At 44.1% G+C, this 20,818-nt stretch overlaps 1 protein-coding gene across 1 annotated transcript; it reads left to right on the top strand.

Moving 5' to 3' along the window:
• Window positions 1–8,492: 8,492 nt before the first annotated feature.
• Window positions 8,493–20,516, top strand: COPS8 (COP9 signalosome subunit 8). The gene is made up of 8 exons (XM_074829802.1): window positions 8,493–8,638; window positions 11,739–11,809; window positions 13,341–13,389; window positions 14,916–15,048; window positions 16,007–16,114; window positions 16,564–16,626; window positions 17,776–17,817; window positions 19,099–20,516. The coding sequence occupies exons 1-8, from the start codon at window positions 8,561–8,563 to the stop codon at window positions 19,176–19,178; spliced, it is 624 nt and encodes a 207-aa protein (XP_074685903.1). The 5' UTR covers window positions 8,493–8,560; the 3' UTR covers window positions 19,179–20,516.
• Window positions 20,517–20,818: the final 302 nt, after the last annotated feature.

Below are 20,818 nucleotides of genomic sequence, written 5' to 3'. Positions count from 1 at the left end.
TCACTCTCCTTGAGATGCAAAGTATTTATAAAAATGTGCGAAGTTTGTTATAAATCCCAAGCTTCTCTAACAAAAACCTTTTGCTCTCATCCTGCAGCCAGCGAGGAGCATCACCCCGGGTAAGGGTGGGCAGCTGGGATGTGTGGGGAGGAGATCCCACCCTTCTACACTGGGCCTGCAGTGAAAATCATGTTGGATCATGGTAAGAAATATGTTTTTTTCCTATGAGTGGAGGTGTCTTTGTCTCTCCTTCTTGGGTTCCCTTTCTTCTGGGCTTTTCCATGAAAATAAAATAAAAAAAAAAAAAAAAAAGAGAATGGGTTTTGATTTTTTACCTGGGAAGCACTGCCTGAAGCAAACTTGAGGGACAATCTGAGCAAACATGAGCCATATGAGAGACTGGTGGTAGGCTGCAAGGGTCTGGTGGCCACAACTCTTCCCCTGTCCCTTTGGAGACATGCAGTGTGGCAGGTCTGATCCCTGATCCCCACCCCATGGAGCTGACAGATCCCCATGACCAAGGAAATGGGACAGGACCCTCTCCAGACTGGCACAGCTGGTGGGGAAGAGAAGGAGGACATCCCACCACACACATTCAGGCTTGAAGCAAAAATGCTGCAAAATTATGGTCTTTGAGGCATGTGGGCTTTTCAAGACCTCGCCATTGCAGAGTGCAGGGATGTGTTCCATGCGACACAGGAAGGGAGCTCTGAGAACATCCTCTCCTCCCAGCGCAGGAAGCCACCAAGTGATGGGAAGTGACCTCTCCATCACAGGGGCTTGGACCAAAAGCCTGGGGTGTGTCTGCCTGAGCCATGAAATATTTATTCCATGTGGCATGCTTGATTTCTTTTCCAAGTAGTTTTTTCCCCCTTGTTTTATATCCATCTCTCTTCCTTTTCAGACCTGCCTCATTCCAGTATTTATGGGAAATAAATGGCAAGAGACCAGAAGTTTTTTTCCCCTCCCCATCCTTGTTTTAAGAAGTACTTCCCCTCGCCGTCCTGCCAACAAAGACCCATGGAAATTAGGTATGGAAAGGACCTACGAGGTTGGGGTTTGTGCTCCTGCCAAGGCGAGACTTTCCGGAGCGATGCAATCTCTAGCGCTTTGGTTATCTGAGGTTTAACAGACCCAGGTGTATTGCTGATGCAGAGACAAAAGCTCAGGCTTTCCAGGACAGGCACAGGGAGAGACAAGCATGTCTTCTCCTAAAGACAGTCTGGTGGCCTGGGCTTGGCTTTGGACTGCAGTCCTCTGGCTCCTTGGGGAGAACAGTGGCCACCAACAGGGCTGGCTAAGGCTGAAAGTCAACACGGGGAGCCACGACCTTCCCCCAAAGCTAAATTCTGCTTTTCTGATGCTGGTCTAAAGCCAGAGAAAGTCTCTTTGGATGAAAAGTCAAATATCTTGTCCTGCTGTGTCCCCCTCCAGCTCTCAGCTTGCAGAACAGAAGTTGGACCACCAGTGCCCCAACTCTGCTGCTAAACACGCTAAATATGACTTTAATTTCTGCTCTGCTTTCTCGCCACAGGCTTTGAAAGAGCAGCTGCTTGCAGCCCAGGACAGAGATGGAATAGTTAATAGGGGAATAATAAGTCTTTGGCATAATGCATGGTCCTCATGGTGGCCCAGCTGCAAGGCAGGGTTTGCCTCTGGACCCTATGGTGACAGCCTGGGGTGTTTGGGGGCGGGTTAAGAGCCCAGGGGGCTGCAATATAACTATATAAACTTGGAAAGGCTTAGAGGGAAAAGCTAACACTGAAAATGGACAGCAAACTGCTGGGTGCAGCAAAGTGTCAGCCTCTCACTCTTGTTCCTTCCACATCCAGAGATACCCAGGGTCTGATCTAATGATTTCTATGGCCCCTGGAAGTCATGGTACCATTTTCTGGCTTTTTGATCCTGCTAATAGGACGCAGATTTGAGCTGATCCTTGGAAATGAAAGAGCAAACAAGCAACACATTTCCTCTTCCAGTCTCACAAAAGCATCTCATCAGGAGAAGCTTTAATGCTTGATCTCTTCTGGGCCAGCTCTTTAGCTGACAGCATCCTTGCATGAGATGCAGAATGGATGGAGCAGGGGCTATTCTCCCTGCACAGAATGGGAAACGTGCCTCCCTCGGGGTCCCCAGGGATGTGCACAGGGGGTCCTGTGCGGCAACCTGCATCCCCGCTCCCTCGCCTGCATCCCGACACAGCTGGATGGAGAACCCAGCTGTTGGCAGGCAGGGCTGCAGGAACAAAGGGGCCATTGCAGCACAGACTTTGAGTAATCAAGAGCAAAGCCCGGCAGCTCTCAGCAAGCGTCGAGGCCGTGAAATCCAATTCGTGCCCCTCCGCTAGCAGTGACGGGGAAGGGACCCCAAAGGCAGCACGCTTTGGCGGCGGGGAAGGACAGGTGGCCGTGGGCTGGGAAGAAGGGTCGTAACAAGGCGTCGCGGATACAAGATCTTCTTTGTTAGGATGTTACCAAAGTAGGAGAGTGACTGCGGGAGAGGTTTCGGCACAGCTGCCTGAACTCCTTACCTCCTGGAGATCAAAGACTGCCTTTCTAATTGCATCTTTTATTACACTCACCCAAACCCTTGCCTGGTATCCTGGTGGCTTTGCGGGAGGAACAGGTGTTTTTTAACACGCGTGCGATTACAGGAGATTAGCAGATTTAAAAGCGTGCCCCGGGAGACACGGCAATGCATCATGCTCCTGTTAGGATGGGGGATGCTGAGCTGGGCAGAGCGGTTTCTTCAGGAGTATCTCCCTCCCTGGCATGGGAGGCTCATCCCGCCTCGCAGGCAGCCGATGCCATGGGCAGCTTGGGGCAGAGGTGTGTCCCCAGCCAGCCCCAGCACAAGCTGGGACCAAAGGAGGCCACAAGGTCCTGAGGAAGCCCCTGGGCTCACAGTGTGAGCAGCAGCCCTGGGATGCCTTGTGCATCGGTTGGAGAGGACCTGCAGCCTGCTGTGGGGCTCCTGCACAGGCATGCTCCATCTCTCAAATGCCTCAGCTGGACCAGGCACCCCTCAATCCATCCTCCACCCTCCGTAATTCATACCCCCAAACACCCCATGTTGGACCAGGGGATGCTGCCCCATCCCCCAAATGCCCTGTGTTGGATCAGGAACCCTCCATTCCATCCCCCAAACACCCCGTGCTTGACTTGGGATCTTACCACTCCACGTCCCATGCTGGATGGTTGGTACCCCTGGACACCCTACACTGGCCCAGGGATTCCCCCGCCTTTATCCTCCCAAATTTGGGGGATTTCAGGGATTTCCAAGCAAGGGACCAGCGTGGTAGTAGACGGAGTGAGAATAGCTGTTACGTTGCTCAAAGATAGTGAAGGTCTTTGCCGTAGAGGATTAAAATATGCAGAGAACAAGAACCACTAGCCCAGGAGCTAGGGAGGGGACAGAAACTTGGCTGAGGATCCTGCAGAACAAAGCGAAAACAGGAAAATGCACAGACATGCCTAGAAAGTCATAAAAACAAAGTTTAGGTTAAATACACACAGGGTCTCTTTTTCCCTTGGCAGGTTAAGAAAGGGCAATCTTTGCCTCCAGAGCTGCTGGCAGAAGCCATCACTCTTGCTTACTCCTGGGGAAAACAAGAGGAGGTGGATGGAAGTGTTCAGGGTGGGCAGAAAGGGGCTCAACCCACCCCCAGATCTCAGCCTGGGGCAGGGAGATTTGCTGTGGAGCGGCAGCAGAAGGACACGCAGCCCAAGGCAAGGACAGCTGTGTGGACAACCCTCAGCACCTCATACCACACCGGTCACTTTGCCATGGCCTCTGTGGTCTTCAAGCTCCCCAACCTCCCTGATTTAGGGATTTTTATTTAATTATGCCACCATGCTGTAATAAAAACCTTTACAACCAAGACCAAGGTCTGAGTTGATAAAACAAGGGTGAGGAAGGGAAAAAAAAAAAAAAAAAAAATCCCAGAGAGCTTGTTGTTTATTGGAGTTAAAACCAACACCCCTAGCAAAATGAAACGATAAAAAAAAAATATTTGGGAAAAAGAAATTACAATTTCCTATCTGCTGCTCTCTGTTTCCTTTCTGTTGGGTGCAACTCCTAAAAACGAGGCGTTTGTAAAACCAGCTTTGATGTCATGGAAGGAAATAATATATTTAGAGACAGTCTTTGCTCAGATCAGGCAGAGCTAACACGAATCAGGGTACTGAGGGGACTGGGAAGGGTGTGGAGAGGTTTGACTTGACCCTTTACCGCCGTTTTCTTTAACTTTCACAATAAATTAACTTTCCTATTGTTCCATATCACCGTGTTACATCTTATGTTCCCCATCATGATTCTTTTGTTCCCCTGCAAAGCTTTTGAAGCAGATGAGAAAGGGAAACTTCTTGTAATCATCTTTCCAGCGGCTACCTCCAGATCACAGGCAGCACATGGAAATGACTAGGAAAATAAAGCCTTGTCACGACATTTCTGCTAATCTTTCTTGGAAGTGCCTTGGTATTACTTTGAAAACAACCGATGGCTCATTGGGACTGTCCAAGACAGCCGAACTGGCATCCATTTCTGTCACCGCATTAAAATTCATACAAGGCACAAACAAGTTGCTGAGATTTTCATGCCATTGCTGCTGGGACCTGAATAAAAATCACATTAAATTTACACTTCTGTGACAGCTGGCAGACATGTCTTAAAGTGATTTTCAAGCCTGTGGGCCAAAGAAAAATCAGGATCCTTTCAAGTCAAGGAGTTTTCCCATTAATTTAACATGGTTGGCTTTGCCGGTGGGAGAGATTTTCCAATGTGCTCAGCTGTTTTCCAAGTCTGGACCCTTCTTTTGGTGCTTGAATTGAAGAGAAGCTCCTGAATAAAATAAATGACTGCATGATATCCCTGGATGTTAGCTCAGCCAGTCTTGGTCACTGTCCGGAGGTGCTGGATGATGCCACTATAGAGGGGCCAAGCTCATCCTGCACTGACTCTGGACAACCCCAGGAGCAGCATCCAAACCTCCCAGATTTATAATAAACCTGGAAATATGACACATCTGCTGTATTTTATTTTGGTGATGCAGAAAGGGTAAATCATGCAAAAAGAAGCATATTCCCTTTTAGCATGTTTCCTCCCTGAAAGTGTTATCACAGCCTTAAAGAGATTTGGAAAAGGGGAAGAAAGAGGGAGGATGCAGCACGCGCATGCAAAAGGGCATGTTCGGTCTGAATTCATAATTTTTCAAGACACTTTTCACTTCAACAGAAGCTGTTCTCTATAGGATAAAAACGGTGCTAGCAGGGCAATAGGGCATCACCCTGAGCCACGTGGCTTGATGGTTTTTGCCTGAGAAGGGCTCTACTCTTATCTGCAGGAAAATTACTCTGAAGGGGGTGATGCAATGATGTCAGCGTGCTGGTGTAGTGTTTTTACATACACTTTCTGGTCCTGAAGCCTGCCGTGCTCCAGGCTTTGCAAATCCACGCGATGGGGTCTGCATCATCTTTGGGATGGGATGGGGAGCTGGTCTCTGCGGGAGCAAGCAACCACGGTTCACCCAGGTACCCAGGAGTTTCCTTGTTTGCAAAGGGCTGGGGTTTTTTGTAAGTTAAGTCTTTGATCTTCTAATTTGTCAGATTTAAAATACACTCAGACTTCTCGGCCCATGACCAAAATGCAAACCTCCACGGTGAAATTTGTCTTAATGAAATTAGCTCCTAACGCTGAAACCAACCCACCGGTCACACCTCTCCAGGTATGGCTGTGCCACCCCACCTTGCACTGGCTGGGGACCTGGGGCCGTGTTCCCCTATTGACCAGCCCCAATCCCCTCTGAAGCAAATATTTGGGCTCTTTGGACATTCTTGGCAGATGGCATCTCCTGGCCCACTGCTGAGACACCAGTCAAAGCCATCTGCAAACCAGCCTCTGTCCCCAGGCTGAGCAAAGCTGTGTTGGTGACGGTGTGGAAATAACTCTTGCTCAAGACAGGAAGGCAAGAGAGGCCGTTAGAGCATCTTGCTCATAGCGTTGACCAACCATATGAGCCATGAGGCTTGGTTTCCTTTTTGCCTATGGGGCAAGGAAGGGGTCTGAAGACCCTACTTAGCTGCTCTGGCAGCATCCCCAGCTCTCACAATCACAGGGTTTGCAGTTCATGCACATGAAGGAAATAAAATAAATAAAATATCATGGTAAGCCAGCGCAGGGCACTGAAGTTGGTGGCACAGAGCAAGTTTCCATCAGTAGTGGGATTTTTCGGCTAGGTAGGAGACCCCATGGAGAAGCACATCCCCCTCGGAGACTGAAGCATGTGGCTTGGAGAATCATGCTGGCTGAGCCAGAGCATGCACAGAGCATGGTGAGCACAGCACCCTGGGGCTCACAGAGAGACGTCCCGGGTTGTTACAGAAAGGCAAGCAGAGAGGGATGGAGGGAAAAATAAAAAAAGAGAGAGGAAACATCATTTCTGGCTGCTCCCCCACCAAGGCATTGCTTCCAAAGAGGTCCTGGTAGCTTTGGAAGGCTCAGTTAACCAAGCTGGAATGCAATGCTTCCCTTGTTGTCCAAAAAGCTTAATGAAATCCTGCAAAAAGAAATATAAAAAGAAACCTAACTGCCCCAAAATTGAGTTTCCTGCATGGAAGGGAGAGTGGGATGTTTGGAAGTGGCCACAGCCCCACTCATTTCCTTGGACTTTTTAGGCAGTTACTCTTGCAGCTAGTGCCCTCTCGTGGAAATCTCTCATCTGCTCCATTTTTACTGTTTGTTGGTTTGGTTTTTTTTCCCCAAATGAAATGATTGCCCTGCAGAGAGAAGGAGCACGCACAGAGGGTGTGGTTCTGCCCAGGCCTAGCATGGGACCAGCTCGTGCGAGGGGTCGGCTCATGTCTTCCCACCCTGCACTGGGAAGGAGGATCACATCGGGATGGAGGATGGCAACTCCATGACATCCCACGACAAGATGAAGCCTTCCCACAACAACGTGCTCCATGGTGGCAATCCAGGATGCTCTGACCCCAGCCCCACTGGTGCTAAGGGAACGCCTCCCACCGGCACCATCACAAGCTGCTGCCCACTTTTCTCCCCTGCCTCACCTCCTGAAAAGCATGAGATAATTGCGAATGGGAGCGAAAAGTGAGGACGATGTTCCTCTCAGATGTCCAAATGTCAAAGCAACGCCAGCATGGAGCTGGAGGCAACAAAGAGCCGTCGGGATGGATGCGGCCAACGGGGATGGGAGCGGGATGCGAGGCTGGTTGTTGGGAAAGGCGATGCCTCAGCCAGCGGAGCAGCAGTGCCATCGCCTGGAGCCCTATGCTAAGATGCTCTCCTCCAGGTAAATCCCAAAGCGAATACAAACACATTATTTTTATTTTTCCATAGCCAAGACCTCTCCCAGAGCATGGAGACTACCCAGCAAGTTTAACACCAGCCTTCCCTTATGCCAAAGTGTTGAGAGGCTAAGCATCCCTATTATTTCCTTTTTTCAACCCAAAAGTGTGGGGAACACCTCCAGACCACCGTGCCACAGTTGGCTCACGCTTGTACATGGCAACCTAATTTTGCATCGAGGTGGTGCAGCTCTTGAGCACGGCTAGAGGTAACTCTCTTGTAAAGGGCTGGAGGGGTCCTTGGCCAAATACGAAGAATAAATGGTTTTGGGGATGGTGTTTGGGGCAGTGCTGGGAATGGAAGATGGTGGTGGGGTGCTGTGATTTTGTTCAAGGGATATGGGGCTGCAGATGATGATGGAAAGCAAATTCGTTCTATTGGAAAGCAAGGGCTTGATAAAATGAGCCCCCCAGGTTAATTTTACCCTAAAAAATAAGAGTTTCCATCTGTGGCCCTGGTAATTGCAAAGATCTGCTGACAATCCTGCCATTTTCCACTCAAACCGGGGCTGTGCTCCGTTCAGCAAACATGTTCAAACTCCATCCAGGTCACAAATAGGGCTCCTGAGGGCAATTCTGGGGAAAGGTGGGCAAGACGGAGGGGTCCTGGTATGGCCTCAGATGGGACTTCGCTGAGGATGGGAACCAGAGACCCGGAAAAGCCACGGCAGAGCAGCGGTCCTACCTATAAAATAGTATGTAGCCTGTTATATGCCATGTTAGCGTAGTGTGTGCAGTTTTGGTATATGTGCTATTTTATAGGAGATATATGTACACATCTAGATGCTATATTATGTTGTATATGTAACGTCTAACAAAGGATGTAGGGTGTGTGTGTTACACATCCCATAATATGCGAGTATACAAGTAAAAATTAAGCATAATCTGTTTACTGCACACAAACACACAGAAATAATGGGCACAAAAAGCTGTCATCTACCTGTTCCTTAAAACATGACCCATGTGCTGCCCAACCCCCACCCCGGGGCCCCTTGGCCACGCCCCCAGGGATTGGCCACGCCCCTCCTGGGCAGGCAGTCCTCCAGAGCATCAAAAAGCGCGGCTAGAGCGGCGTCACCGCCCCAGGCCCGGGGGGGACGGAAATACGTCCTGTTCGCGACGGAAGTGACGTCAAGGCGCGGCCGCCTCCTGGGGGGGGGCAGTTCTGGCTGGCGGCGGCGAGGCGCTGTGAGGGGAAGATGCCCGTGGCGGTGATGGCAGAGAACTCCTTCAGCTTCAAGAAGCTTCTGGAGCAGTGTGAGACGCAGGAGCTGGAGGTACCGCGGGGGGGGGCGGGCCTGGCGGAGGCCCCGTGCGCCCCGGCGAGGCTTGGGGGCTCGGCGCCGCTCCGCAGCGCTGGTGGTTGTGGGCACAAGCGTTTCTGGCGGTGTGGGTTAGAGATAACAGTAACGGCTGTCTCGGTAAATGCGGAGTTTTGCCTGAAAGTGGTGTTTTCAGAGTCGAACCTGGTCCCGCGAGGAAGGACTTCGTGGCTCTCTGCCTCTGTGTGTGTTCACAGAATCGTCTGGGTTGGAAAAGACCTTGAAGATCATCCAGTCCAACCGTTGACCTAACACTGACAGTTCCCAACTACACCATATCCCTAAGTGCTAAGTCAACCTTACTCTTAAACACCTCCAGGGATGGGGACTCCACCACCTCCCTGGGCAGCCCATTCCAACGCCTAACGACCCGTTCTGTAAAGAAATGCTTCCTAATATCCAGTCTAAACCTTCCCTGGTGCAATTTGAGGCCATTCCCTCTTGTCCTGGCACTTGTTCCTTGGTTAAAGAGACTCATCCCCCCTCTCTGCACCCTCCTTTCAGGGAGTTGTAGAGGGCGATGAGGTCTCCCCTCAGCCTCCTCTTCTCCAGACTAAACCCCCCAGTTCCCTCAGCCGCTCCTCGTACGACATGTGCTCCAGACCCTGCACCAGCTTCGTGTTTGTGAAGTTGTTTAGGGTCCGGTGTGTAAACTTGCCGGTTGAGCAAAAGCCTGCCACAAAACATTGCAGAAGCTCGCAAGCTGCAGACAAACGAGTGCGTTTTAGTGCAATCATTAGGGTCTTGGGGGGGGGGGGGGCGGGGGCTGCGAGAGAGAAGTTCATATGTCTCATGTTTCACGTGGTTGAGAAAAAAAATATTTAAAAGGGGAGTGGAACACTGTATGAGACTTGCAGAATTGCTCTTGGATTGATGGTGCACTTATTATGGGAGCTCATGCTGGAAGCTTCCTCTGTGCTGATGTAAATTCTATTGCTTGATGAGTTTTCAACTCTGACTGCACGCACAGTTAGTCTACCAGACTGCAGCCTGTGGTAAATCCAGGTGGCACCATGTTAATGCTGAAAGCTCTTCCCAGGTGATATCCATAGATCCCTTCTAGTTTTGCAGAGTTTCCAGTGCTTTTTTAGATGTGAAGCTCGTGTGTCTCCTGTAGCTATTTGAAAGAAGGGGAAATTCACCATTTTCCCCTTTCATGCACTTTTAGTGGTTCTGATTTTTAGATGTTGCTACCCTAGTAATTGAAGGAAGAGAGTTGATCCAGTATGTGATTGCTTGCCACAGCAGAGCTTTGGTGTTGACAAACCACACAGCTTTGCAGTGGAAGATATAATACTTAAATGGAAGGGGTCCCTACTTACTGATGTGTGCCATCAGGCTTCAGCTGACGTTACTGTGTGCTGGGTTTTTTGCGGAGCCCAGGTGCCTCTCATGTGCTCAGCATGGTGCTGCAGCTTCTTGGTATGCCCTGAGTTGGAGCTGGAGGGAGGTGGTTGTGCTGAAAATACGAGCTCCCTGCTTCCTCAGGTGATGGGCGTGTGAGCACAGAGAAGCAGAAGAGTGCCCTTGTACCATGTGGGAGAGTTGAGTGTGGCCACCCCTTCCTGCTGGGCAATCCATCTGAACCTGACTTGTGATGGCTTTGGCTGCCTCTTTGGCCTCTGTGGAGTGCTGGGAGGGTTGTGTCAGGCTGAGTTCTGAGTGTCAGGGACTTGTGTCAGATCCCAGCAGGCTTTGGGCTTTGCTTCTACAGCCACCTGGGGAAGTTCAGCGTGTCCTCCTCACTTGGCTGCTGCAGAGTCTGTGGTGTTGGACCTTGCTGAGTCCTGGAGAGCTGTTACAAAGCTACTGAACTGACTGTGTTCTGCTCAAGGTTTTTGCTGGGTCTGTCAGTAGTCTCCTAGAGTAAATGGCAACAGATGCACCTTTGGCAAACTGTTTCCAAAAGCCAGTAAGTTATTTGCTGTGCCTGTCTGCATCCACATCAAGATTCTTGTGGGCACACTAATATCTGCTGACAACCTTTGTGTTTCAGATCATGAGTTGTTATGTAAGCTGATTATTTTTTTTGCAGGATAGATGCAGCCACAGAGCTTTCTTCAGTAAAACTGTAGATTGTAAATCTAGTTGTTTTGGTGGTAGTTAGCTTTCCCTTCTGTTCCACTAGTCTTCTGGCAGAGAAACTAATGAATTTTCTTTTTAGTACAGAGATGCACCAAAGGTGAACTTAAACACTTCAAACAGGTGGTATTAATTGAATTGGCTTTGTTTTACTGGGTGTAATCCAAGGAACAGTTGCAGAAACTGTTGCATTTTTATGTAGTTGATGAGCCCTGGGAACAGTGTAAGAATTCTTGGGGATGATGATATCTGCTCCACGACACTGCTAATCACCTGCTTTTGGCTTAGAGGAGCCTATAAATCACACATGTAATTAAATCAAATAGCTGTATAATTGGCTTCCTGTGAGTGCTTGCTGCACTATCCTTGAATAAATTGCTAAAACCTTATTGGAAAACTCTTCAGCTTTTAAATGATTATAGACTTTCAAAATTTTATAACTTTATTATAACTCATTTTTTTTCTGCTTGTATGATTTGTGAGGTCTCCTGAAGTGTGGCAAGTGTCAAAACTTAGTTTGGATTTTTGAGAAGGGCAGCTCAAGTGAGCAAAGAAGCGTTACTCGGGTGGGGTGCCCTGAATTGAACTGAAGTTCAGCTCAAGATAAAGGAAGTTGTGAGTGCCTAAAAACAGGTGTTTGTGAGGAGCTGTAAAGCAAGATGGTTACCATTTTCATGAGCATAAGCTAGAACATTAATGAAAGATGTAACTATACTTTATTCATGCAGCAAAATAAAGTAAGTTTTCTAAGTAAAACTTCAGGCATGTGCAAGTTAACTCTTCATCATAAGATACAGCTGCTTTGATATAACATAGCAACTCTGACAATTTGTCCACACCTATTATGTGGGGGGAAAAAAAAAAAAATCAGTTGTCTCAGAATGTTCAGTTTTTGTTAAACTTGGCTTCCTGCTGTGTTTTGTAAGATACTGCTCTTGAATATGTAACCAAATTGTTTGTATTTGCTTTTTAGGCCCCTGGAGGAATTGCAACACCCCTTGTTTATGGCCAACTTCTAGCTTTATACCTGTTGCATAATGACATGTAAGTGGCTTGTCTTAATCTTTAACTTCAGATACTGAATTTGTCACTATTAACTTGAGCTGCAGTTGCCAGAATATTAGTAATTGGTTGTGTGACTAACAAAATGCATGTAGGCAGTGCTGTGTTTTTAAAAAAAAAAAAAGTCACAGAATTAGGTCTCTTTCACCCCTTTCTCTGTCAGGAAAATTTTTCTCCTTTGTTTGCTCTTGCCCACCCTTTTGAACTGTAGGGAAACAGATTGGCTTTAGGAAGAAAGTTCCTTAAATAGTGAAATTGGCTCCTTTGGAAAATGTTGAACACTTCGGTATTTCGATTTGTAGCTTTACAAGGCTGCATTTGTTTTGAGTAAGATTGCATGCTGCTCCTTGTGTTTATATTAAAGCAGGATAACTCTAAACTGTCCATGTTAAAAATGAGGGATACTGTTGGCTTGAATGAGCTAAATCCTCATGAAGCAGTAATCCTTTGAATTCGGTCTGGTGGATTATTACTATGTCCCTGTGTGAACTTGATTTGCTGTGTTTAGGGTTTTATTGAGAAATTGCTGATTATTTATTCAGGTAGAATAAGTGACACTGCCGTGTTTGATTATCAAGCCAAAGTAAGCATTGGTGTGGGGATTCGAAGATCTGAGTGTTTTCTTGCACTGCAGATACTGAGTATTAGGTTTAAGACATATAACCTTGGATCAAATGAATTTGAAGTTTCAGAATTACAGAGTTTTAGAATTGTGCTTTAATGAAAAGCAGTGAGTCTTTTTCTCCATTTTGCGTTTTAAATCTTTCTGAACATTTGTAGCCATTTCAGTTTAACTTCTGTGCTCCAAAGATCAATGACTAAATATCTCAATATGTCCAAATCTCCAGAATATATGTGACAAAGCTGGGTTGGGTAGAACATGCACAAAACAGTCTAAATCTTTGGCATGCAAAGTGGGGTGTGGGCACATGAAGAAAGTATTTTTGTATTATTAGTAAAGAATATAAAATATCTTTAAGTGGTGTTTATTTCATCCTTTTAAATTCCTATATTTGTATGCTTTATAAGGTACATAATATATTAATACAGTAGTGCCTGTATATAAATTATAAATACATATGTGTATACTGGGGGTGCATGCTCAAAAATGTTTTTCTGCTAGAAGTTCATGATCAGAGTTTGGAGACCACTGATCTAAGTGACTAATGACACTCTGAAAAGTTACTATTTGTGCTCGTGTTCATCAAAGATGCAGCTATTCCAAAAATAAAACTGCAAAGCTGACCTCTGCAAAATGCTGCCTAGGGTAGATAAATAAAAAACCCTTTCTAAACTGGTGTTAAATGAGGCAGTTAATGAGCTATTTGTTGTGTTGTGACAGTCATGTTGTCAACTTGAGAGTAACTTGGATTTTCTACTTCAGTAGACACAGAAGGTATATTTTAAAGCAATGAGACCGTGTTAATTATAGCATCTGAACAAACCTTTTGGTGTATCCTTATAGCAAACATTTGGTTACTGAGAAGTATTTTTAACCTAATTTTTTTTTTAGGAATAACGCACGATATCTTTGGAAAAGAATCCCTCCTGCTATCAAATCTGTAAGTACTTCAGAAAGTGCCATTTGATACTAAACCAGTTTTATATAAGCTTGCAGATAATGACTTTTTTTCCCAGGGATTCTGTTTGGTGAGTAGCCTTGGGCTCAGTTCTGTGCTGTGACCTGCTGCCCAGCAGATGGCATATTGGTCTTTAAGATCTACTATTGCTGATCTGTTACCTCTTTTCCTTCACAAATAATCTGGTGCAACAGAATTCAGTAAATCTGTAGACTTTATAGTAGAAAGCCTCATGATGAAAGGGCAGTCAGCTGGAGGAGAGCAATGGATCTGATGCTGGGATGGGGCACATGCCACATGAGGGGGCAGAGTACCTTGTGCAGTGAAAAGTGACTTCAGATGAGATGCATCTTCAGACTGATTAACTTTCTGAAGGCACTTGTTTTGCACTGCATTTGGATCAAAGATGCATTTTGAGGATTCAGCTAAATATAAGACCAGAAGTGCTTCCAGACTTTATTGTTAGGTTTTCAGTTTGAGATCATACAGTTTACAAGGAAACAGGTGTTCTGTAGTCTTGTATTAAGAAACCTCATGGTCAAGATGCAACCTGTTAGATGGTTCTGAAATAGTTTTCTCTTTCAAGAGAAAAGTTACGTCAGTTGAGTCAATAGTCATCTGGGCCAAATTTTGCTTGGCCTTTCCCTGAAACCTTCTGTATTTGTTGCACAGCGATATTCTGTGAATAATCTGGCTTTTTTGGTGTGACTTGCATTTCATGTGAAGCATCATTCTTGGTGGGGCAAACTCATGGCATGAATTATTTTGCAAAGGTTGCACCTCAAAGTGTAGTGTTTTCTTGTGTGTATGCGTTGGTGAATCTTCTGCTAATTGAACCAAGTAATAATTAGTATGAGTCTTAACTTCAGAAACAAATAGGTTCTCCTTAGAATTGAAAATATTACTTCATTACCCTGTTTGGTTGCTGTTCTGACAGGGTATTCTGGAGTCTTGTTGACCAAATGTCAATGTGGAACACAGTAAAAGCCCTTTACAACCAGTAGTGGGAGAGCAGTTGTAGTGAGCATGGCACCATATTAAGTGTGACCTATTGTCAAGGTTGCAAGACTTTCAAGTTGAAAATTGCCTTTACTGTGCAAACAGCCTCTGCGCTTTTTATAAAGCCTTTACTGAAGAGGCAAGTATCTCTCTAAGCAGGAAATAAACTGTGCCTGTCTTTTTGCAACTCCAGTTAGTAGCCTGAGTGCGGATTATCCTCCGTGATTGTTTTAGCTGGTATGTCAGCCTGGGTTGATATAACTGACATGTGAGCAGACTTTGCTTACGTGGGTGATAAAGTTTTGGCAGAGGGTGGATCAGGGAGCTTGCAGCTGTGATACCTGCTAGACCAACATTTCCTAATGCCGGTCTGTTCATCTTTACAGTTGTCATGATATACTCTTGCAATGGGAAAGGGAAGGGAGTGGAAATGGGTTTATACAGTATGGTTGCTGTAGAGAATACACTGTGCTGGATTAACTCTTATTTGGGTTTTTTTGTTGCAACAGGCAAATGCTGAACTTGGTGCAGTTTGGTCAGTAGGACAAAGAATCTGGCAGAGAGACTTTCCAGGAATCTATACAACAATCAGTGCGCATCAGTGGTCTGAGACTATTCAACCAATCATGGAAGCACTTAGAGGTACAAATTGAACTTCTGTAGGTAGTATGGAATTATATGTTGCCTTAAATTATTTCTGTGGACAAGTAGACAAATGACTACTTATGAAAAATCAGAAGTGATCAGGAAGATTGTTGCCAAGTTTTTGTAGGTTTACTTAAAGGATTTTAGGTATCAGGTGTAAATAAAAAGCTCATTACAAAAACTTGTAAAAACAAACTAAATTGTTTTTATTAGGATTGTGTATGTGACTATTCTTTCACATTAGAATTTCATACACTGTATGTTTTGTTCTGTAATAGCAAAATAGACTGCTAGTTGTCCAGTTTTATCAGACTTTTAACCAGTAATCTAGGGAACTTGGCTTGGCATTTCAGAATCCTGTGACACTAATGAAAAGGTTTTTCTTTTAAATGTGACTTTAGACAAATGCTTTATAGACTGTTTAACAGTAACATGCAGAGTCTTCCTACTAGAGGGCACTAGACTGCTAAAAAGCCTTCCAAGGTATTTTGTAGTAACAGATTCTCTGTAGTGGCAGAAACAACAGATTTTTAGATGCCTTGGTATCAAAGCAGATGCGGTGAAAAAGGCATGAATGGTTTAAGTAATTATTTTTTCATTTTTTTCTGATTCTGAACTATTTAACATGCAAGTCTATTGCAAAGGGAGATTGCCATCAGAAGCAGAGTTTCCTAAACTGATTTAAGTACTGGTTGCAGCACCCAAGATGCTGCAAACTGCCTTTGGAGGTTAAACGTGGTCTCTGAGGCGTTTTGTCCTGGCATAGTGCAAGCTGTTGTCTCTGACTGATGACTGTGGTACTTCAGTGAATTGTGGGAAGGGGGAAAACTTCTAAAGGTCTGACTTTAAGGATGGTAGTGGTTTTCCAAATGTGTTAGAATTGGAAAAGTTTTCTCAGACTTCCTAGTTATGGAGATTAGACTCCTGTTGGCTTACTGTGTTTATCTCTTTTTAGATGCAACTAGAAGACGAGCCTTTGGACTGGTTTCTCAGGCATATACCTCAATAGTTGCAGATGATTTTGCAGCCTTTGTGGGGCTTCCTGTAGAAGAAGCTGTGAAAGGTACTTTGTGTTTATTCACTGAATAGCTTTTCTACAGATGATTGAGATCAGAGACCTGTAAGTGATAATAAATAAACATATATAAATTCTGAGACAGTTAAAGTGATGGGGCAGTGAATAGAGAAAAGTATCTTGGTTCTGGGTAAGTTTTTATTTTTTTATTATTTGCCACTAGTTACCATTGGTTATTCTCCCTTTCTATATGTGGAAATATTAAAGCAATTCAGTGGTGAGGGAAGAGTGAAGGTAGTGGATTAAGCTAGTTCCATGTTTCTTGATGTTGTTTGTTGAACTACATGTCTAAATATAAGCATTTTATAAGAAATATGTCTTGGAGTTATGGCATATGATCAGTGAAATGAGATACTTTTCTGCAGTGCATCATTATTTTGCATTTCTAGCAACCATATAAGATATTTGTTCTTAAAAATGTAAAAATGTCTTTTCAGGTGTGTTAGAACAGGGCTGGCAAGCAGACTTTTCAACTCGTATGGTAATGCCTAAAAAGCCAGGTAGGTGGAGCTGTTATTTCATTAGACCTTGAGTTTAGCATTTACTAGTAATTAGGTGTTAGTTTTTAATTAAAATTTTGCACAATATTCTTTCAGATATTTTGGGGGGGGGACTTGTGCTGCTTATAAACATGGAATGTTTATAAAATATGGGAAGTACAAAGTAGTGGGTTTGGTTTGGGTTACAAGTAGTTTGGATTAAACTACATCCTCAGATTAACTTTTTTAAACAAAAGCAGACAGGATATGCTATGGTTTCTCCTGTTCCTCCTCTGCTGCTGGCTCCGCGTGGAACCTAAGTTGGATGACCTCAAATGACATGTCTTAATCTAATAAAGATGAGCAAAAAAATATACGATTTCGAATCTGAGAATTTTTCCAGGAGAAGCAGAACTTCTTTGGGCAGGGATCTAGTGGATGATAGTGTTCTGGGGAACTCCAGTTGTTGGTATAATTTCCTTTGCTTTTTAACATTTATTCTACCAGATCTTTTCTTTACTGTCATGGTGCTGATAACAGAAGCTTAGCCTGTAGAAATACTTGGCTTTTTTTTTTTTCTTTGTTAAAGCGGTATCTATAGCTGGCTGAGGCAAAAATAAATGTTAAGCTATGGAAGCAGGATGAAATGACTGCTCTTAAACTGCACAGTGCAGCTCTGAAAGAAAGAGCCAAGTTACAGTGTATCTAAAAGGGCAACATCTACCAGGCTAAGAAAATACACTGTTTGTATGGGCAGAATTTTCAGGTGTTCAAGAGCCCAGAACTTTAGAATAAACATGTGCCAGGCAAGGTATTGAAATTTATCCCTTGGGACACATAAGGAACCAGAGCCCTGAGCTTTTGTGTGTGGTCAGGTTTTTTTATGAACTGGTGGCAAAATACACAGTGCTTACAAATACTAGGAACTAGTTACATGTAGTTCTTTTCCAAAAGTGAGTGCAGGAACTGCTATTGAGGCAAAAGAGGCAGGAGATTGTAATCTGTTTCGAAGCTGCATGTCTAACCAGTTAAACCTTGGGTATTCTGCTTTTTAGCTATGAAGTAAAACGTGATAAATGAACAGGTTTAACTCTTCATCCAGTGTTGGCTTGCTCTATAGCACTGTTTAAAATTGGTCCACTGGGCTAACTTCTGTGTGTTTTTCTTCAGGTGTGCTGGAAGCTTCCTTTAACAGATTTATTCCTTCATCAGGTACTTTCTGTTTATATATAACCTACTTGCAGATATCTAAACTTGCATGATTAGTATAAACACAGCTTCCCCAGCACCACAAAATGGGAATTGGGTCCTAGAGAAGTGAATGTCGTCATTCCTCCCTCGGAAAAACCCACCCCAGTCAACTGCTATGTAAACATGTTTCTCCCTCTGTCTTCTTCCCCTCATGTTTTAAGCAGCCCCTGAGATTCCCGCTTCCATAGCTGAAGTAGGGAGCAGATTCCAAAGCAGGGGTAGACAACCCCTGTAAAACAAAATTATTTTGGCTAAAACTTCTGACTTAGAGGCAACAGCTTTACAAAGCAACTCTTGAGTAGGTTTCATTGCTTTTGCGTGATGTGGGGCTTCTGAAGTCTTCCTTGAAGAAAGCAATCTTCTAGTTTTCCTCAGAGCTCAACTATAGATTGAGGTGGTATATGTCATGTCATGCTTATTCTCAAAACCCTGTTGTTTCTATTGTTCACAAGGTAGTGACAGCAGATCTGAATTGGTGGCTTGCTATGTCTAACAGATGCCAAAAGTGTCTTAAATTTAGAGGTTTAATTCCAAGCCAGTTTCAAGAGTTGGGGTCTTGCTTTTTGAAAATGTTCTTTTGATTGTCAGCTGCCTCTATCACATACCTGCAGCCCTAAGCAGTATGTCTACATTAGCTATATCCTTAATGCTAGTCTGTTAACTCTTCAGGAAGAGTCAATGCAAATTTTCCTGCTATTTTTTAATTCCTAACTTATCTCCCTGGCTTTGGTCACTTGTCTTCCAACCTATTGTTAAACTGTAATCTCAGGTTAGCTGGCATTTATATAAGGATCTGCATGTGCACTGCTGGCAACCCTTGCAGTACGTTGCTGTGTTTTGTTAGTCAGATAACCCAGTAGATTTGTTTGGTGTCTTCAGTATGGTAACTTGGAAGGAAAGGAGCAACTGAAGGAGCGCTTTTGTCCAGTGGAAGTAGTGTCAGTCTTCATTATTTAGACTCAAGTATATACAAAAAAAGTTCTGGAGACTGCTGACAAGTAGAACTTGTAACAGCTATCTTTGCTGTTAGTAACTCTTGATCTGCTTAATGTCACAGATAGATACCAGAAAAGTAATGTCAGCTAAAGCTGTGTAGGTAGGAGAGATGGTTAAGATATGCCCCCATAAGACTGTTTTACAGGCTGATGCATTTAATTTTTTCCTTACTGTTGTGATGGATGGTATTGCAGATGGATTTGCTTTCTTAATTTCATTAATGATGCATTTGTTTTATCTTTGTAGAACCTGCTCCAGTTCCACCAATTCCAAATGAACAGCAGTTGGCCAGATTGACTGACTATGTGGCTTTCCTTGAAAATTGATTACCCTGCTCCTGTATTCAGAACAACTTGGGAATCCTGTGTACTGACAGTTTTAGAAATCTAAGATTTATTTTCTTTCGTTAAACATTGCAGCGTCCCCTACTCAAATGTGTGAAGTATACAGTGTATGTTAGCCCAATTTGTGTTTTGCCAAAGCCAAGCTAGCAATTGAAGCAGTCTTTAACTCCTGTAATATTTATTCAATAGGTACACAGCAGTATTACATAGTCAGGGTTTTTTATTGACTCATAGCAGAGAGGCAGAACTTTTCTCAAATGTATTAGAAATGGAGAAGGTGATGAAGCAGGTTAACTGTGAGGAATTTACACTAGTAGGTTATGTGCTTCTGTGGTGAGTACTGCAGTGCTTATCACAGGTCAGTTGCATGTTGAACTGAAGTACAGAGAGTAGAAGACTGCCCTACCCATGTCTGCAGAGAGAAAATATTTGATGCAACAGTAACTTACAGAAGAAAACAATTTACAGTAACACTTTTGCAAGTATATATGTGGCATATTTATAATTGATCTTTTTTCTTGGTCTTTCTGGATTGTTAAATCTTCCTGTTTTGATATGAGAAATTTCACATTGGACGTATTTTTACAGCAGAATAATTGGAGTTGTTTAAGAAAGGCAAATCTTCACTTTGAGGAAGAATTTTTCCTTTTGGAAGGTTTTGAGTGAGGTAGGACACCAGATATTTTGCTGGCCTGTCATGTCTTGGTTCATTTCAGTACACTGGGCCAGGATCTACAAGAAACAACTCTTACCTGTCTTAAACTTTCTGAATTACCTCTGCAGTTATTGGAGAGGAATTTAAAAATTAGAGTAGGTGTCCCTGAGTAGAGACCAATTCGGATGGGGATGATATGTTATGCTGCAATGTCAGTTTGAAGAATACATTTTCTGTATCAGAGCACTGCTGTGTTAATCTTTGAGTTGAGAGTGGATTTTAGAAGCAGAAAGATGACTTGTATTTCCAGGCTTCTTGCTAGTATGATGCTGGTAAAAAGGCTATGGGAAAATAGTGGTTCTTGAAAGGGCAGTGCATGCCTTCATTTGCTTCTCCCCCCTTTTCAACATCATGTTCAGTGGTTTCATCAAAGATGGCAAGTGTGCCGTATGTTGTGATTGTTTTTTTCCAGTGTGCACTACCTACTGTACATTCTCTTGTTGGGGATGTGTTAGCAGGGAGGAATTATAAACTGTGCACTGCTGCTTTGAGAGCTCCCTTTATATGTAAACACTTACTCAAAATGATTTATTTATTTGAAACCCACCTAAGACTTGGATTTCTAAATTTATCTTCAGTGATATTAAAGAACATGTTTACACTGACCTTGTGTACTTGGTTTTTTAATTTTTCTTAGAGTACATTGTTCTGGTTTGGCTAGTTTTTTAATGAATTCTTACTGGTCTGATTTGGATAGGGCTAGCTAAAGATTAGTGCAATACCTTATGCCTAGACAGGTCTTTTGAACAGCTTTGTGTGCAGCAATTATCTGATTTTATATTAAAAAAAACTTCAGGTGCCTTTTAAAATATTCAAAGGTGTATAGTGCTTGAGCTAAGTGAATATTTCCCTGTCTGTGTATGTATTGTGCAACTTTACAGTTGTTTGTAGCAGACAAGGACAACTC

This window comes from Strix aluco, chromosome 6, assembly GCF_031877795.1.
Source record: "Strix aluco isolate bStrAlu1 chromosome 6, bStrAlu1.hap1, whole genome shotgun sequence".
Taxonomy (NCBI): Eukaryota; Metazoa; Chordata; class Aves; order Strigiformes; family Strigidae; genus Strix; species Strix aluco.
The sequence above is the reverse complement of the archived record's forward strand: the minus strand, read 5'-3'. Positions and strand labels throughout refer to the sequence as shown.